The following is an 18,368-nucleotide window of genomic DNA, read 5'->3' as shown; positions in this document are numbered from 1 at the left end:
TCAAAGTCGAGTAAATGGAGTTGAGAATACAGATCAGCCATGATCAAATTAAATTGGTGGAACAGGCTCGATGGGTTGAATGGCCTACTCCTGTTCCAAAGGTCCCCTCCCCTCTTCTGGAGAAACCATTCCCTCTGGACACCCTAGTGCACTCCTTCAACATCCCTACTTCCAGCTGCCTTTCTCCTGGCAGCTGTCTATGCAGAAACAGGAGATGCGATGCCTGGCCATTCACCTCCTCGCACACAGTTGCCTCGATCCCAAACAAGTACAACAACAACAACTAGTCCTGTAGCATAACCACTGTGATGGGGTGAATAAAAGTTTGGTCAAAGAGGTGGGTTTTAAGAGGTTCTCAAAAGAAGTGAGGGAGGCAGAGAGGTTTAGGGAGGCAATTACAGAGCTATGGGCTTCAATTTCCACTTTGACGTGCCATCAATATTTTCACTGGTGGCAAGAGATGTTCTCTAACAGGCAAAAATAGACGGTTTGCAGCACCAGCACTGAGCTTTTTGGATTTTATTTTTAGAATGTGAAAATGGGGGGGGGGGGGGGTGGAGGGGAAAGAGAGGAAAAAAATGGACCTGAGTAAATCTGGAGAAAATTATTAAAATCTGCCATTTACACGGAATATCACAAAATATCATTATAACTGATGAAAAGAATTAGGGACCATAAAAAATTTGCTTTATTATTGACATTCAGAGACTCAGTAAAACGAAATAAGACAAATGCACTTCTTCCAGCTCCCTTCATAAAACCAGTGTACAGTTTGCACCATGAATTAAATTATGATAGAAGAGGCTGCTTACGCCAAGATGATTAGCTAATCAAAAAAAAAAGTAAATATAAATTCTCCAATATTTTGTGCTGAAAATGGTGTCTCCCTAACACACTAATGCACAGTGCTGGCAACACAAATACGATGTGTGCGGGTCTTTAAACCCATTTCCGCCACAGGAAAAGAGAGAATTCTGAGTTTATTTTAGGAAACTCAGGAGACACTTAGGCCGGAATTTTGTGGAGGAAGGCGGGTTGTGGGCGGGGGCAGGAAACATAGGAGGCCGGGTTTCCCACAGGCCCTGCTGACTTTAACAGCAAGGATCTGATTTGCATTAAGAGGCTGGCTGGCTACAGGCAGGTAGGCCTTCGGCTGCACAGAGAAGGGAGGGTTCGCATGGGGGCTGGGCCGTTAAAGGGATCGGTGGGGGGTAGAGGTTCAGGGTTGGGGGGTGGGGGGAGCGGGGGGGGAAGGAGGTAGAGGATGAGGGTTGGGCCGGGTCATTAAATGGATTGGGGGTCATGGGGGGGGGGGGGGGTTGCGGTGGGGTGAGGTGAAGGGAAGACCGTGGCCAGCCGCCCAAGGATTGTGGCCGACCTGAACATCATCGCTGAGGGTGGGGGGGACTGCCTGGCCTGGGGGAGGGGGTGATCGGAGGCTTTGTGGGGGTGTCTCCGATCGTGGAGGGTGGATTAGGTAGGGACTCTGGATCCAGGAGGTAGGTATAAAGGCATTTACCTCCTGGATCCAGCAGTCCCCGTCTTGGTATAACTGCCGGGTTTCACAAATTGTTTGAAACCCATCCACGTGCAGTTAAAAACAGAATGGAGGTTAAAAAAGAGGCTTCCAGCCTCATTATAATATTTAAATTGGCATTTTTCCCCCTGGGAGCGGGTTGGTCGCCTGCCCCCGTTAAAACCGGAAGTGGGCGGGTTGGAGGCGGGATCAGGTTAGGAATCCCATTTTTAACCATTTTACTACCCCGCTGCGCCAAACCCACCCATTTGAAGTTAAAAATCCCCTCTTAGTTTTCACCCATCAATGAGAACCCCACACCACAAAAAAAATTCCTGGAATTTATGGAAAGATAAAATACGAAAGTAAAGTCTGATTTTGATGATTCTTTCAAATAATCATTTGGAGCGTCCTGTTCATTGATTTTCCTTCACAAGCATGAAAAAACTTCAGTAGCAATAAAAATAAAGTTGTAACGGGTCTAATCTCTGTATCGATTTGTATGTGGGTTCAATGACGAGACATTTATGAAAGAGAATGTCTTTTAATCTAAAGTTTGTTCAACTCAGTTAACAGCATTACAGGAGACACCATCTTAGAGATCCATCTAAAACGAAAGGTGTGCAGGTTAGGTTGATTGGCCATGATAAAAATTGGCCCTTAGTGTTAGGGGGGATTAAATACGTGGGGTTACGGGGATAGGGCTTGGGTGGGATGGCTGTCGGTGTAGGGACCGGGTGCTAGGGTTTGGATGATCAGCCATGATCTCGTTGAATGGCGGAGCAGGCTCGAAGGGCCGAATGGCCTACTCCTGCTCCTATCTTCTATGTTTCTATGTTTCTATGAAACCAAAACTAAACTCTGCCTCTGTCACATGCCCTCTGCTGGTAAGGCATAAATAATCAAACAGGCAAATATGCTGGTAAGGCATCATAATCAAACAGGCAAATACCATCACTATTTGCTGATATCATTACAATCTCCACACAAACATTTAAAAATTGAGTAATTATGAGAAAAGGCTTCTTGTACCCGAGTGACACGTGGGTCCTGAAACTATAAAAACTGTTCCTCTGTCCTATCACAGACAGTTCGGTGGAAAATGGACAAACATGGTGGTCATTTTCTCAGCTGCAAATTTTTCCTCCCTGATTTTCTGTCCTCGCCCTTCCTCATGAGAACGACCAGGAGATCCATGAGCTAATAAGCCGCAAGCGCAAGGCATTCCTGATCTGGAAACAGCAACAGAACTCAAGAGCAAGAAAGCAGCTCTACAGACGCCTGAAGACAGAGGTCCAACAAAAAACTCACGACCTAAAGAACAGATGGTGGGTGGATAAAGCGCAGGAGATCCAGCAGCTAGCCGACAACCATGACGTGCGTGGCTTCTTTAGCGCAGTCAAGACTGCCAATGGCCCAAGCACCCAAGGTCCTACCCCACTGTGGGCCAAGAACGGAGAGCTACTCATCAAGGACAGGGAGGCAGTCAGTACCCGCTGGAAGGAGCACGTCGAAGATCTCCTTAACCGAGACTCTGTCTTCGACGCAAGTATCCTCAACTCCATCCCGCAGCATGCTGCCCGCCACCACCTCAGCACAACCCCAGCCCGGCATGCGGTTGAAAAAGCCATCCGACAACTGAAGAACAACAAGGCCTCAGGAGCAGATGGAATCGCCGCTGACGCGCTAAAGCATGGCGGAGAAGCACTATTGGCACGAATACATGAACTCGTTTCTCTTATTTGGAAGGAGCAGAGCATGCCAGGGGATCTCAGAGATGCCGTAATCGTGATGATCTTCAAGAAAGGTGACAAGTTCGATTGCAGTAATTACAGAGGCATCTCCCTGCTGTCTGCCACAGGGAATGTCATTGCAAGAATCTTCCTCAATTGCCTTCTCCCAGTGGCTGAATAGCTCCTCCCAGAGTCACATTGCGGATTCCGCCCGCTAAGAGGCACAATTATTGATGAAGTCCAACACCACCTTCAGTGTGCCAATGCAGCCTTCAGTCACCTGAGGAAGAGAGTGTTTGAAGACCAGGACCTCAAACCCAGTACAAAGCTCATGGTCAACAGAGCAGTAGTGATACCCGCCCTCCTGTATGCTTCAGAGACATGGACCAAGTACAGCAGGCACCTCAAAGCACTGGAGAGGTACCACCAACGCTGCCTCCACAAGATCCTGCAAATCCATTGGTAGGATAGGCGCACCAACGTCAGTGTTCTCGCTCAGGCCAACATCCAACATCCCCAGCATCGAAGCTTTGACCACGCTCGATCAGCTCCGGTGGACGGGTCACATTGTCTGCATGCCCGATATGAGACTCCCAAAGTAAGCGCTCTACTCGGAGCTCCGACATGGCAAGAGAGCCCCAGGTGGGCAGAGAAAATGTTTCAAAGACACCCTCAAAGCCTCCTTGAAAAAGTGCACCATCCTCACCGACACCTGGGAATCCCTGGCCCAAGTCCGCACAAAGTGGAAGAGAAGCACCCGGGAAGGCGCCTGTTGTGTTTGTACCGCTATACACAACTACATAAAATAATAAAGCAGCAGAGACAGAGTAACTTCAAGTGATCTTTACTGGTTAACTGGAACTTCGGCACTGACTATACAAATCGATACGCGTCTGTTATATACGCTCGCAACTAAGGATGTACATCCGCAAAACAAAGTAGTCCCTTCAATGTTGTATACATTACACTTCCTCCCCCTTTAGTTTAATAGTATATTAACGCAAAATTTCTATAATTAACATACAGAGCCTGTCTTTACAGTAACCTTTTTGTTTTCTTAAAAGTAACAAAATTCAAATTCCATCATAACATTTTATTTTGTCAACAGCCCTTTTACAAGTCAAGACTCTGGAGAGGCCTCCTCTGTCTCTCTGGGTAACGTCTCTCCAGACTCTCTTGCTTTGGGGAATGAGACTGTACAGGTACAGGTGCATCAGGTGAGCTATCAGCACAGGTAGAGCTCTCAGCTGTGGATGAGGCTGGTGCTGATGCTGATGAATCAGGAGTGTCTGTTTCCATGTCAGGTGAGTCTGGGCGAGGTATACGGGTGTTCTCCACCTGAACATCCAGAATTTGGTCCATGACGTCTCAAAACGTTCTCTCCCACATCCACAGTATACATCAGTGGTCCCTCTCTTGTGGGTATTGTCCCTGGTTGCCACTTTTCCATCCGGAAATCATGAGCAAGAACTGACTGTCCCACACTGAAGCTTCGTGTTGGCTTAGCATTCAAATGTTTGAACTGTTAGTTCTCTACATCACGACGTACATTCGGTTTAAGAAGGTCCATGCGAGATCTCAGGTTCCTATTCAGAAACATCATCACTGGAGTCTGATTAGTGGCTGCATGTATTGTGTTCCGATAAGCAAAGAGGAAATTGTCTATCTTGTGTTGCAGTGGTAGATTCTCGCTGTACATTGCTTTGATGGCCTTCTTGAAAGTCTGTACGAATCTTTCTGCCAAGCCATTTGTAGCTGGATGGTACAGGGCAGATGTGTAGTGCTTGATTCCATTTTTCCTCATGAAACCTTGGAATTCGTCAGAGACAAATTGTCGTCCATTGTCTGTGCAGATTTGTTCTGGTAGGCCATTTCTAGCGAACATGGTCCTCACAGATGTGGTTAATTTCATTTTAATGACCTCGGGACATTTGGAATGTGCATCGACTGCAATCAAGAACATGGAGTCCATGAACGGTCCAGCAAAGTCGATGTGCACACGTTGCCATGGTGATGAGGGCCATTCCCATGGATGGAGAGGGGCTTGTGGTGGTGCGTTCTGGACCTTTTGACATCCTGAGCAGCTCTTTGTCAGGTCCTCGATCTGTTTGTCAATTCCCGGCCACCACACGTATCCACGGGCAAGGCTGTTCACCTTTACCGTACCTAAGTGGCCTTCATGCAGTTCATCTAGCACTCGGTTACGAAGCTTGGGAGGAATCACAACTCGTGAGCCGCACATCAGTGTTCCCCGACACACTGATAACTGCTCCCTCCTAGCTGAGAATGCTGGAAACAATAAGTCACCAAGCGCTGGCCATCCCTTCACAGTGATGTCATAAACTTTTGACAATGTAGGGTCATTGCGTGTTTCTCTTTCAATGAGGAAGATGGTCACTGGAAGCTGCTCAACTATTGTTGTGTGAAATACCTCTGCTGAGTCAACTGTTGTAGTTCTCTCTGAGGTCAGCGGTGGTAAACGTGACAAACAATCGGCGTTGCCATGTTGCTTGGTCCCCTTGTATTCAATGTCATACAGGTGAGCCCCTAGGAAGAGTGACCATCGCTGCAGCCGTTGTGCCGTCATCACTGTAACGCCCTTCCTTGGGTTGAAGATTGAAACGAGAGGCTGGTGGTCAGTTAATAGTGTAAACTGTTGACCATACAAGTAGTGGTTGAATTTCTTGACTCCCCACACAAGGCTGAGGGCCTCTCGGTCAATCTGTGCATAATTGCGTTCAGCTGTAGTCAATGATCTTGAGGCAAAGGCTATTGGTCTTTCTGAGCCGTCTGGGAACTTATGTGACAACACGGCACCAATGTCTTGGGGTGAAGCATCACATGCCAGTCGAATAGGTAAGGATGGGTCAAAGTGAGCTAGCTCCTCTTCTGAAGTAATGAGTCTTTTACTCTCTTGAAAAGCTTCTTCACAGCTGTCACTCCACTTCCATTGTGACCCTGTCTGTAGCAGTGCATTTAGTGGATGTAACACTGTGGATAGGTTGGGCAAGAACTTGTGATCGTAGTTCACCAGTCCAAGATATGATCTCAACTGAGACACATTTTCAGGTGTTGGTGCATTAATCACAGCTTCAATCTTGTCTGGAGACTTGTGTAAACCGCCCTTGTCAATCACATGTCCACAGTATGAGATTTCCTTTTTGAAAAACTCACACTTGTCTCGGTTCGCTCGGAGCCCATACTCCCGTAACCTGATGAGCACCTGTTCGAGGTTGGAAAGGTGGTCGTTGTCATTCTTGCCAGTAATGATGATGTCATCAAGATAACACTGAGTACCTGGAATCCCCTGCAGGACTTGGTCCATTGCCCTTTGCAGGAGCTGATGCTATTCCGAATTCCAGCAGATTGTACTGGTAAAGGCCTTTGTGCGTATTTATTGTCAGGTACTTCTTTGATGCATCATCAATTTCCATTTGGAGATAGGCCTGGGCCAAGTCAATCTTTGTGAAGCGATCCCCTCTTGACAGGGAAGCAAAGATGTCCTCAAAGCGAGGCAATGGGTACTGTACTGTGTGGAGGACTGGGTTAACAGTCACTTTAAAGTCTCCGCAGATGCGCACTTTTCTTGGCTTTCCTGGTTTTGTGCTGGAGGTTTTCTTCATCACTGGAACTATAGGTGTGGCCCATTCACTCCAATCCACCTTGGACAGGACTCCTAACTGCTCCAAGTTCTCCAGCTCTGCTTCTACTGAAGGGCGAATTGCATAAGGCACTGGTCTGGCCTTGTGGAACTTTGGATTTGCGTTCTCCTCAATCTTAATTTTTGCTTTCATGCCCTTAAGTGTTCCTATTCCCTTCTTGAACACTTCCTGAGAGTCAGAGAGTATTTGTAACAGTCTCTCAGGAGTGGCGTTGCTGTCCTCCTTTGCTGACACAAACAGTGCTTGGATGGTGTGCAAATCCAACTGTATTTTCCTGAGCCATTCGCGTCCCAGCAATGGTGGTCCTCCATTTTTCAGTACATAAAGGTTCAATTGCGGTATTTTTTTTTCTTTGTATGTCACTGTCACTTTTATTTTACCTTTGGGGCACACTCTTTGTCCTGTGTATGTCTTTAACAGTACTTTAGTTGGCCTTAGCGGTATGTGTGAAAACAGTCGTTTGTAGTCATGTACAGAGATCACTGTTAAAGCTGAGCCTGTGTCCAACTCCATTTTCAGCCTAACTCCTGCCACTTCTGGAGTAATCCATATTATTCTGTGATCCTCTGTCTCTTTTACACTGTGTAGTTTCAGACAAGCCAAATCCTCTTCCTCTGAGTCTGTGTCACTTTTTTTTTAATCTGAACTGTTTCCAGTCACGTGATGTACCTTCTTGTATCTTTCTTTGAAAGGTTTCTTGTTTTCAGTCACTTGATGTACCTTCTTGTTACTCGGTATCGTATCAGTTTTCTGCTTCTTATTTGCTTTGCAGACTCTTTCAATGTGCCCTTGTCTGCCACATTGTCTGCAGTCTTTGTCTTTAAAACAAATCATTGTGGTCATGTGACATTTTGCCACAGCGATAACACTTCTTTTCTTGTTTCAGTGATATTTTGAGTTGAATATTCCAGGGATTTTTGTTGAATTTCTAAAGCGCCACGTGCTGCTGCTTCCATTGATATTGCAATACTCAGAGCCTTCTCCAATGTGAGGTCTTTTTCAGACAGGAGCTTCTTTTGTGTGCTTTCATTTTGCATGCCACACACAAATCTGTCCCTCAATGCGTCTGATAAGCCCACTCCAAATTGGCAATGTTCTGATAATTTGCGCAACTTTGCCAAATATTCAGAAATGCTTTCATTTTTGCTCTGGTTCCGTTTATGGAATTTAAATCTTTCAGCTATGAGCAGTGGTTTGGGGCTTAAATGGTCTTGGAGTGTGTCCACTATTTGTTTGAATGTTTTGTTTGCTGGCTTTTCAGGGGTTAATAAACTACGTAGCAGCCCATATGTCTTTGCGCCCATAACACTCAGCAAAACAGTGGCTTTCTTTTCTACCTCCACTCCGTTAGCCTCACAGTACAACTCCACTCTTTCAATGTAAGTTGCCCAGTCTTCAATGCTGCTATCAAATGCTGCAATAGTGCCAATCATCGCCATTTTTTTTTTTCCAAACCCGTTTTTCTTTCTTTACTAGTTAGCTAGCGTCATGCAAGTCACTGTGCACTTTTCACTTGACTTACGTATCCCCTGCCTAGCTTAGCAAGCGTACTCCGTTTTCTCTGCCTTCTCGCTCCTTTCTTCCAAGTTTCGGTGTCCTCTGGATGCGATGCCAGAATAGGAAGATGTAGGTTCATAATTCTCGTCGCCAATTTGTTGTGTTTGTACCGCTATACACAACTACATAAAATAATAAAGCAGCAGAGACTGAGAGTAACTTCAAGTGATCTTTACTGGTTAACTGGAACTTTGGCACTGACTATACAAATCGATATGCGTCTGTTATATACGCTCGCAATTAAGGATGTACATCCGCAAAACAAAGTAGTCCCTTCAATGTTGTATACATTACAGCGCCGAACACCGAGTCTCCGGGAGCAAGCGAAGCCAAGCGCAAACAGCGGAAGGAGCGCACGTCAACCCAAGCACCCCACCCACCCGCCCCTTCAACCACCATCTGCCCCACCTGTGACAGCGACTGTAGGTCCCGCATTGGACTCATCAGTCACCTGAGAACTAATTTTTAGTGTGGAAGCAAGTCATCCTCGGTTCCGAAGGACTGCCTAAGAAGAGGAGGAGCTGGGTGACAGTTCCACAGAAAGCAACCCTACAGTATTTTGCTCAAGAAGCCATTCTTCATCTGTGAACCTGGATAGTTAGTATTAATATTTCACAAGGACCATCACAGTTGAACCTGGCCCAGTTCTCACCTGATGCCAATACGTACTTATTTCAGAGGCTACAAGACAGTGATTAGGAGCAGAAATGCTAGATTATTTTTTAAGCCCTTCCCTTGTTCCAATTAACCCAATTACAGAATCCCGATCAGATAACGCAACATAGACCAAAGATCTTACCTTATGGCCTTCCTGGTCTGTATAAACATAATGCTACACCTGTAGTGTATTTATCCAATGAATAATGTGGAGGGGAGGTAACATGTACCCATTTTAATGATCTGTATTTTAATAAATATGCATCAAGTCAGCTCTAAATCATCTTACTTTGATGGTTTATGACATTGTGTGAATAGTACAAATTCAGCATATTGTTTCAATTTTGAATTAAAATGGCTACCTAATTCCTCTCTTTACTTGCCAAAGTGCCAGTGAGACAGAAGAGGGAAGTAATCCAATTAAATGTCTGCTGTGGAGGGCACTCCTCAAAGCTAAAATGATGGTGCTTAAGCACTGAATATTCCAGGAATTCAGCCTATTCCATAATGTACCAAACAGAGCACACATCTACCAAACACAGCCTGCATCTTTTTAATGCGATTTTGTTTCTACACTGTGCTACTGATCTTTATAAAAAATTGTGACTTAAAAGGCCTTAAAGCTCAGTGTTTGAATCCTCACTGCACACAGGGTCGCAGTTCAAATCAAACTCAAAGGAATCGGTTATTTTTATTCTCTGGCTGTTGTCAAGTTTTTAGTAATTTTATCTTACCTGCACATATAGTTCCCTGAGTTCATATTGAAATTTCTTTGGATCGGTGGTAATGGTGACTGGACCAACCTCTGTAAGAAAAAATATATACAACAGTTTAAAATTTAAATAAAATCAGAGCTAACTATTCTGATCCATGTGAGCAAGGATTGCTCATTCACATCCTTGAGTGAAACCCCCAGTTCATCTACATTTCAGCATGAATTTAATTTCAGGTACATCACTGTAGGCTGTTACTAGTTTTCTTTTTCCTCCTAGAAAGCCCCTAAAAGGTTATAAATGAATGGATTAATAACAATTACAAACAGGCCAATACATGCACTGCTCTCATAGATACAGGAATTCCTTTATTTTATACAAGTAATTAGCTGTATAATGATATGGGAATGAAAAAAATGAATGAGAGCGGCCTCATGATCAGATAGCTGGAAATTATAAGTTTCACAAAATTAAATATATATTTTATATATATTAGACAATAATTCCACACAGCAGACGCACCAGTGCTTAGCACTAAGCATTAATATCTCCTCCACAAAGCCACACACTCACAGACAGTATGAAATCTTGAATAGACCCAGAAAATGAATTTTCTGATGTTCTCAAACTCTCCGAGGCCTCTGTTACTCAACTCCAGAACAGCACACATCACCGAATATAATTGATGTTGGCTGTTTCACAGCACAGAGTATGGATCGGGGAGTACCAAATGTTATCATTTTTCCACAGCCTATTCCACAGCCACATCCATCTACATCAACAAGCTGTCTGACCCTTTGGCCCACTCCTGTCCAGCAGAGACTGAGTGCATCATGTTTCACACTAAGTAGGCAATGGACTTCACAGGAAATTGAAGTGTTCATGTTTGCAATTTTATTAGGTAGTTTTATTGAACAAAGACACCCTGAGTTCTGGAAGAGATAATTTGTCAGCAGAGTGATTGAGTTACAGTATTTAGCAGAGAATACACAGCCTGCATTCTTCAGACTTGTGTAAAATTCCACACACATGGGTCAGTCTGTAAAAGAAAAGGCAACTTTATACCTTGCATACCCAACGTGATCTTCACTCCAGTCCGGATTTCAGCAAAGGATGAAAGTGTAAATCACGGTTAAACTTTTTACCATTGACTGCAGAAGTCTTCCCAAAGTAGTAATTTTAGTGATTGAAAGGACTCACTAATAAAACTTTGCTGTTTATCTGGGTGACTGTGATACACTGGGGGAAACTTTAAATGGGATGGGCAGATAGTTAAAATAGTCGTGCAAAGACTTACTGCCACATTCCCACTCGATTCCCACCCATCGCCACATCAACTGGGCCATTTTAATAGTCTACACCTGCAGGTGCCATGTGCAGCAAAACCCAGCAGGGAAGAAAAGGAGGCCCAAGGTAAGTTAAAAAAACTTCTCAATGGGGCCAGGGGATGAATAGGAGTGCTACTGGTCCCCCAAGGGAAGTCTGCAGCCCTGAGCTCCCCCTTTCCCAACCGTAAAGTGCCCCCAATTCCCCCCCACAACTTAGCTTGGTGCCAGTGGGCCCGCAGCTGGCCAGCTGCCTCATCCTGCCCATTTCAGACGAGTAGTTGGCCGGTGGGCTGCACGGTAAAATAGCCTGTGACTCAAATTGATGGCGTCGGGCGGGTCTGACACTTATCCTCTCTCCTCCCCCTCTGCCCCCGCCCCCTCAAAACCCTCTCCCAGTTAAGATCTCTCCCACTGTGCTTGTAGATGCTGCTTAACAGTTGCAATATTTCATCTTCAAAAGCAAACCCGGAATAGTACTTCAAATTGAATAGCGAGAGTAGGGCAAGGGAAGTAGTAGAAGGTAAATTTAGGAGTGATGCCAGGAAATTCTTCTTCACACAAAGAGTGATCAGTATATCACATAGACTTCCAGATAGAGCAATGGAGGTGAAAACCTTGAAATCTCTCAAGAAACAATTAAATGCTCAAATGGAAGGATTATAGGATCTTTCTGGATGAATGGATGAATGAAGACGTGCTGAATGGCCTTTCTGATCCGTAACTATCCCATGATCATGTGACCTATCAAACTACAGTAAATGTGTGTTTTCAATGTCATTACGTTTTTTTTTCTTTGTGTAATTAAACCCAAGCTTGGCATCATCTGTTTCCATATTTATCTCGTCTCCTCTCCTACTCTTTTCATCATCAATGGCACCCTGTACTAAGAGACTTGGTCCTTCACCTGAGATGGAATATAGTTTTGAATCACAAATATTCAAGAACATATTCTAATTGTTAATGTGATATCTCCAGTTCGCAGGGCAACTTTATGGAGGTACACAAGACAGCTAATGGTGGTATGGTACTAAACCTTACAGATGAGGAAAGTTCTAGGTTTGAATCCTGGTCTATATTGATCTGAGCTGAGACAATAGTTGTGGTAGGAGAAAAATGAGAAAAATTATAATTTTCATCTTTCCTGTTTAGAGTTGTCTCAAATCATTCCATTATATAAAAAATCCAACCAATCTTCTTGGAGGTGTGACCGTTCTCAACCTAACATGTTAATGCATAATTTCTGCTGGCCTAGATTTAAATTGTGGCAAAAAAAAAGGATAAACCTTTCTTCAGACACTGTTCATATTGTGTACTCCTGGAATTTTTCTAAGTCATCATCCAAAATTAAGTCTGACACTTTGACATAGAAGTTTGGTGCACTTGGCTCCAGGTTTAATAGCTTCAGGCAAAATTCCAAACTAATACATTCATACAAAACTACATTAGGACTGAATAATATTCTGATCTGCCTAGTACTAAATTATTGAGCTGCTCACATCACCTTGCATTTTACACAAAAGGCAGACATTTCAACCTTCTGTCACGTATAGTGAGGTCTGAAGTGACTCACTAGTCATTCTTACTATGCCCTGTTTGTGTATGAATAGGTCTGTAAAGCAGACCCATGACTGTGTCTGCGGAGATCAGAAATTTTGCTCAGTGGGAGGATCAAATCGTCCTATCATCATTGCGTTATTACGTATTGGTGATCCAACCCACAGTATTGCATGGCTGGGAATATGCTGCTTACCCATTATTAAATTCCTGATCACCGGTGACTGGCAAAATGAATGAATTGCTGTTATGTACAAACCCATTTGTGCCCAATTTTATAGGAACATAGGAACAAGATTAGGCCATTTAGCCCTTTGAGCCTGTTCCGCCATGCAATGAGATCATGGCTGATCTGTGACTTAACTCTATATAACCGCCTTTGCCCCATATCCCTCAATACCTTTTGGTGTATGAATGAGGAGATTTGGGCTCAATATTCTACACAGATTGCAATCAGGTTCAGAGAAGAACTGGTCACTTATTACCTGAGCGCACATTTGGCAAACTTTGTACGGGCTTTAAATTGGTGTTGGTCGCGCTCATTTTCCAAGCAGAAAACTGGGGCAAAACTGATGCAATGTCCCAAGGCTGATCTGCACCTGCGCTACGGGCATCGCCACGTTGATAAAGACAGCTTTGCAGGCATTCCGGGCAGCCACCTAAAACAAGTGTTAGGCCCCTTGCATATATTTTAGGTCCCCTTTACTGAAATTGTTTGCCGATCAGCAGGGCAGGTGCCGGCCTACTCGGCTTAGGATTCTTCAGTGGCTCCTGCACCAACGAAATGCAAGTTATTTTTTTTAAATCGCTCAGTATTCATTGCTGTGGAACCCAGAAGAGCAGGGGTGTTTCCCTGACTCCACAGCACTCGCAATCAACCTCCCCAACCGTTTCTGCTCCGGCCCCCCCGGCACCCTCGCAGGACTTGTTTCAGGCCACTGCCAGCGAGGCAAGTGGCCCAATATTAATTTCTTCAAATGGACAAGCTGCCTGTGGAGGCTCAACAAGTGCTAGCAGCTTGCCTAAATTATTGAAATGATGAAGCCCGAGGCCCAAATCCTGGTCCGGCCTCGGGCCTCCCGGTTGGAATGGTGAAGTCCCAGACTAATCTCTAGCCTGACGTCACTCAACTGCACAGTTAGTCACACTTACTGAAATGAGAAGGTTCTTGCATAGTTGACCTTAATACAATGTGTGTTTACTGTCCCCAGATTCACTTTCTGTTAAAAGTAAATTTCTTTTGGGAATTTACAATTCATGTAAAAGCTTTCAAGTGGTTTTGTTTATATTGAATAAGTAACATGGCTATTTTACTGCAGGTTATTGTGTTACTTCACAGTTGGAATCCACTGGTTGCAGTATTATACATTCTGTGCACCCCGCTCCCTCATTGATTTCTCTGAGGTCTCCTGTTGGGAAGACTTAGTTATGTCCGGCCTTGGTTGCTACAATAATGGCAGCTGCACCGGATTAAAATGTTTTATATTTAGTTTATTGTAACAACGGCTCACACTTCTATTACATTAAAAATCTGCAAACTGTACAATTTTCATCTCAGTTCAGTGTTCTACACATGTCAAGCACATGTTCATAACTCTCTATACTATTTGAAACTGGTTCCATCCCACAAGTTATAATTTTGAAAATCAATGTCCAAAAATTCACAATTCAAATCTATTCAAATTATAATAAATTAAAGTTTTCAAGTTGTTAAAAATGGCCAGTGTCTCCTCTTCTTCTTAGGCAGTCCCTCGGAACCGAGGATGACTTGCTTCCACATTAAAAATGAGTTCGCAGGTGACTGATGAGTTCAGTGCAGGACCTACAGTCTCTGTCACAGGTGGGGCAGACGGTGGTTGAAGGGGCGGGTGGGTGGGGTGCTTGGATTGATGTGCGCTCCTTGTGCTGCCTGCGCTTGGCTTCTGCTTGCTCCCGGTGAAGAGACTCGAGCTGCTCGGCGCCTTCCCGGACGCGTCTCCTCCACTTTGTGTGGTCTTGGGCCAGGGATTCCCAGGTGTCGATGGGGATGTTACACTTTTTCAAGGAGGCTTTGAGAGTGTCCTTGAAGCATTTCCTCTGCCCACCTGGGGCCGTGCCAGAGCTCCGAGTAGAGCGCTTGTTTTGGGAGCCTCGTATCGGGCATGCGGACAATGTGACCTGTCCATCGGAGCTGATTGAGCGTGGTCAAAGCTTCGATGCTGGGGATGTTGGCCTGAGCAAGAACACCGACGTTGGTGCACCTATCCTGCCAATGGATTTGCAGGATCTTGCGGAGGCAGCGTTGGTGGTAGCTTTCCAGTGCTTTGAGGTGCCTACTGTACATGGTCCGTGTCTCTGAGGCATACAGGAGGGCGGGTATCACTGCTGCTCTATAGACCATGAGCTTCGTGCCGGGTTTGAGGTCCTGGTCTTCAAACACTCTCTTCCTCAGGTGACCGAAGGCTGCACTGGCACACTGAAGGTGGTGTTGGACTTCGTCGTCGATGTCTGCCCTTGTTGACAGTAGGCTCCCGAGGTATGGAAAGTGGTCCAAGGCCTTGTTGTGGATTTTGATAATCGGGGGGCAGTACTGTGCGGCGGGGGCAGGTTGGTAGAAGACCTTTGTCTTACAGATGTTTAGTGTAAGGCCCATGCTCTCGTACGTTTCGGTGATTGTGTTGATGATGGTTTGGAGTTCGATCTCCGAGTGAGCGCAGACGCAAGCATCGTCTGCATACTGTAATTCGATGACAGAGGATGAGACGACCTTGGATCTGGACTGGAGGCGACGGAGGTTGAACAGTTTCCCGTTTGTTCTGTAAATTAGCTCCACTCCAGTGGGGAGCTTACTGAGGGCGAGATGGAGCATTGCAGCAAGGAAGATCGAGAAGAGCGTTGGTGCGATGACACAGCCTTGTTTGACCCCGGTTCGTATGTGACTTGGGTCTGTGGTGGAACCGTTGGTCAGGATCACGGCTTGCATGTCGTCGTGAAGCAGGCGGAGGATGGTGACAAACTTTTGAGGGCAGCCGAATTTGAGGAGGACACTCCAAAATCCCTCACGGTTGACAGTGTCGAAGGCCTTTGTGAGATCAAAGAAGGCCATTTACAGTGGTTGGCGCTGTTCCCTGCATTTCTCTTGTAATTGACGTGTGGTGAAGATCATGTCCATAGTGACCCTTACTGGGCGGAATCCACATTGCGACTCTGGGAGGAGCTCTTCGGCCACTGGGAGAAGGCGATTGAGGAGGATTCTTACGATGACTTTCCCTGTGGCACACAGCAGGGAAACTCCACTGTAATTACCGCAATCAGACTTGTCACCTTTCTTGAAGATGGCCACAATTACGGCGTCTCTGAGATCCCTAGGCATGCTTTCCTCCTTCCAAATAAGAGAAATGAGTTCATGAATTCGCGCCAGTAGTACTTCTCCGCCATGCTTTAGTGCCTCGGCGGGAATTCCATCTGCTCCTGAGGCCTTGTTGTTCTTCAGTTGTCGGATGGCCTTTTCAACCTCATGCTGGGCTGGGGTTGTGCTGAGATGGTGGCGGGTAGCATGCTGTGGGATGGAGTTGAGGACACTCGCGTCAAAGACAGAGTCGCAGTTAAGGAGATCTTCGAAGTGCTCCTTCCAGTGGGCACTGACTGCCTCTCTGTCCTTGATGAGTATCTCTCCGTTCTTGGCCCACAGTGGGGTAGGGCCTTGGGTGCTTGGGCCGTAGATGGTCTTGATTGCACTAAAGAATCCACGCATGTCGTGGTTGTCAGCTAGCTGCTGGATCTCCTGCGCTTTCTCCACCCACCATTTATTGATATTGGGATAGTTATAAGGATAGACTGAGAACGAGGAACTTAAAGAAGTTAATATTAGTAAAGAAATAGTACTGGAGAACTTAATGGGACTAAAAGCCGACAAATTCCCTGATGGCCTACATCCTAGGGTTTTTACAGAGATAGTGGATGCATTGGTTTTGATCTTCCAGAATTCCCTAGATTCTAGAACGGTCCCTGCAGATTGGAAGCAGCAAACGTAACCCCATATTCAAGAAAGGAGGGAGAGAGAAAACAGGGAACTATAGACCAGTTAGCCTGACATCAGTTGTAGGGAAAATGGTAGAATCTATTATTATGGATGTGGTAACAGGGCATTTAGAAAATCATAATATGATTGGGCAGAGTCAACATGGATTTATGAAAGGGATAGAGAGTTTTTTGAGGTTGTAACTAACAGGGTAGATAAGGGGGAACCCGTGGATGTGGTGTATTTGAATTTTCAGAAAGCATTCGATAAGGTGCCACACAAGAGGTTAGTACACAAAAGTAGGGCTCATGGGATTGGGGGTAATATATTAGCATGGATTGAGGATTGGTTAACAGACAGAAAACAGAGAGTAGGAATAAACGGGTCATTTTCGGGTTGGCAGGCTGTAACTAGTGGGGTACTGCAAGGATCAGTGCTTGAGCTTCAGCTATTTACAATCTATATTAATGACTTAAATGAGGGGACCAAGTGTAATGTGTCCAAGTTTGCTGATGATACAAAACTAGGTGGAAAAGTAAGTTGTGAGGAGGATGCAAGGAGGCTTCAAAGGGATATAGACAGGTTAAGTGAGTGGGCAAGAATGTGGCAGATGGAATATAATGTGGGGAAATGTGAAGTTATCCACTTTGGCAGGAAAAATAGAAATTCTGAATATTTTTTTAAATAGCGAGAGATTGGGAAATGTTGGTATTCAGAGGGACCTAGGTGTACTTGTACACGAATCACAGAAAGTTAACATGCAGGTAGAGCAAGCAATTAGGAAAGAAAATGATATATTAACATTTATTACAAAAGGATTGAAGTCAAAAGAAGTCTTACTGCAATTATGTAGGGTCTTGGTGAGTCCACACCCGGAGTACTGTGTACAGTTTTGGTCTCTTTACCCAAGGAAGGATATACTTGCCTTAGAGGGAGTGCAACAAAGGTTCATTCGACTGGTTCCTGAGATGGGGGGATTGTCCTATGAGGAGAGATTGAAGAGACTAGACCTAGAATTTAGAAGAATGAGAGGTGATCTCATTGAAATATATAAAATTCTTAGAGCTTGACAGGGTAGATGCTGAGAGGATGTTTCCCCTGGCTGGGGAGACTAGAACTAAGGGGGTCACAGTCTCAGAATAATGGGTCGGCCATTTAGGACTGAGATTAGGAGGAATTTATTCACTGAGGATTGTAAATCTTTGGAATTCTCTACCCCAAAGGGTTGTGAATGCTAAATCGTTGAGTATATTCAAGGCCAAGATAGATAGATAGATTTTTGGACTCTAGGGGGATCAAGGTATATGGAGATCGAGTGGGAAAGTGCAGTTAAGGTGGAGAATCAGCCATGATCTTACTGAATGGCGGAGCAGGCTCGAGGGGCCGTAAGGCCTACTGTTGCTCCTGATTCTTGTTCTTCCCCCGCCCCCCACACCACACTCCCCATCTCTATCAGACCATCAAAGGAGGATTTGAGTGCAAAGGCACTTCCCAGAGAGAGGAAGGATGATCCACCATTATTGCATCAAAAAGATCAAGGAAATTCACTCTTAGCGCATTACGCCTCTTATGCACTGTTATTTTGCTAAATGCAAATTTCTTCAGTCTATTTGGCAGTGCAAATCTTATGTCACTCAAAGTCCCTCAA

The 18,368-nt window shown here is 45.0% G+C and overlaps 1 protein-coding gene across 1 annotated transcript in view; it reads right to left on the bottom strand.

Annotated features, from left to right (window-relative positions):
- The window catches only part of hmcn1 (hemicentin 1), a 757,099-nt gene that overhangs the window by 635,862 nt on the left and 102,869 nt on the right, over window positions 1–18,368 (bottom strand). The window contains exon 2 of the mRNA XM_085982583.1: window positions 9,860–9,930. Within this exon, the coding sequence (XP_085838709.1) occupies window positions 9,860–9,930 (71 nt within the window). The remainder of the gene's footprint in view (window positions 1–9,859; window positions 9,931–18,368) is intronic.

Source organism: Somniosus microcephalus, chromosome 3 (assembly GCF_052327205.1).
Source record: "Somniosus microcephalus isolate GS21.2 chromosome 3, FLI_Smic_1.0, whole genome shotgun sequence".
NCBI classification, from domain to species: Eukaryota; Metazoa; Chordata; class Chondrichthyes; order Squaliformes; family Somniosidae; genus Somniosus; species Somniosus microcephalus.
The sequence above is the reverse complement of the archived record's forward strand: the minus strand, read 5'-3'. Positions and strand labels throughout refer to the sequence as shown.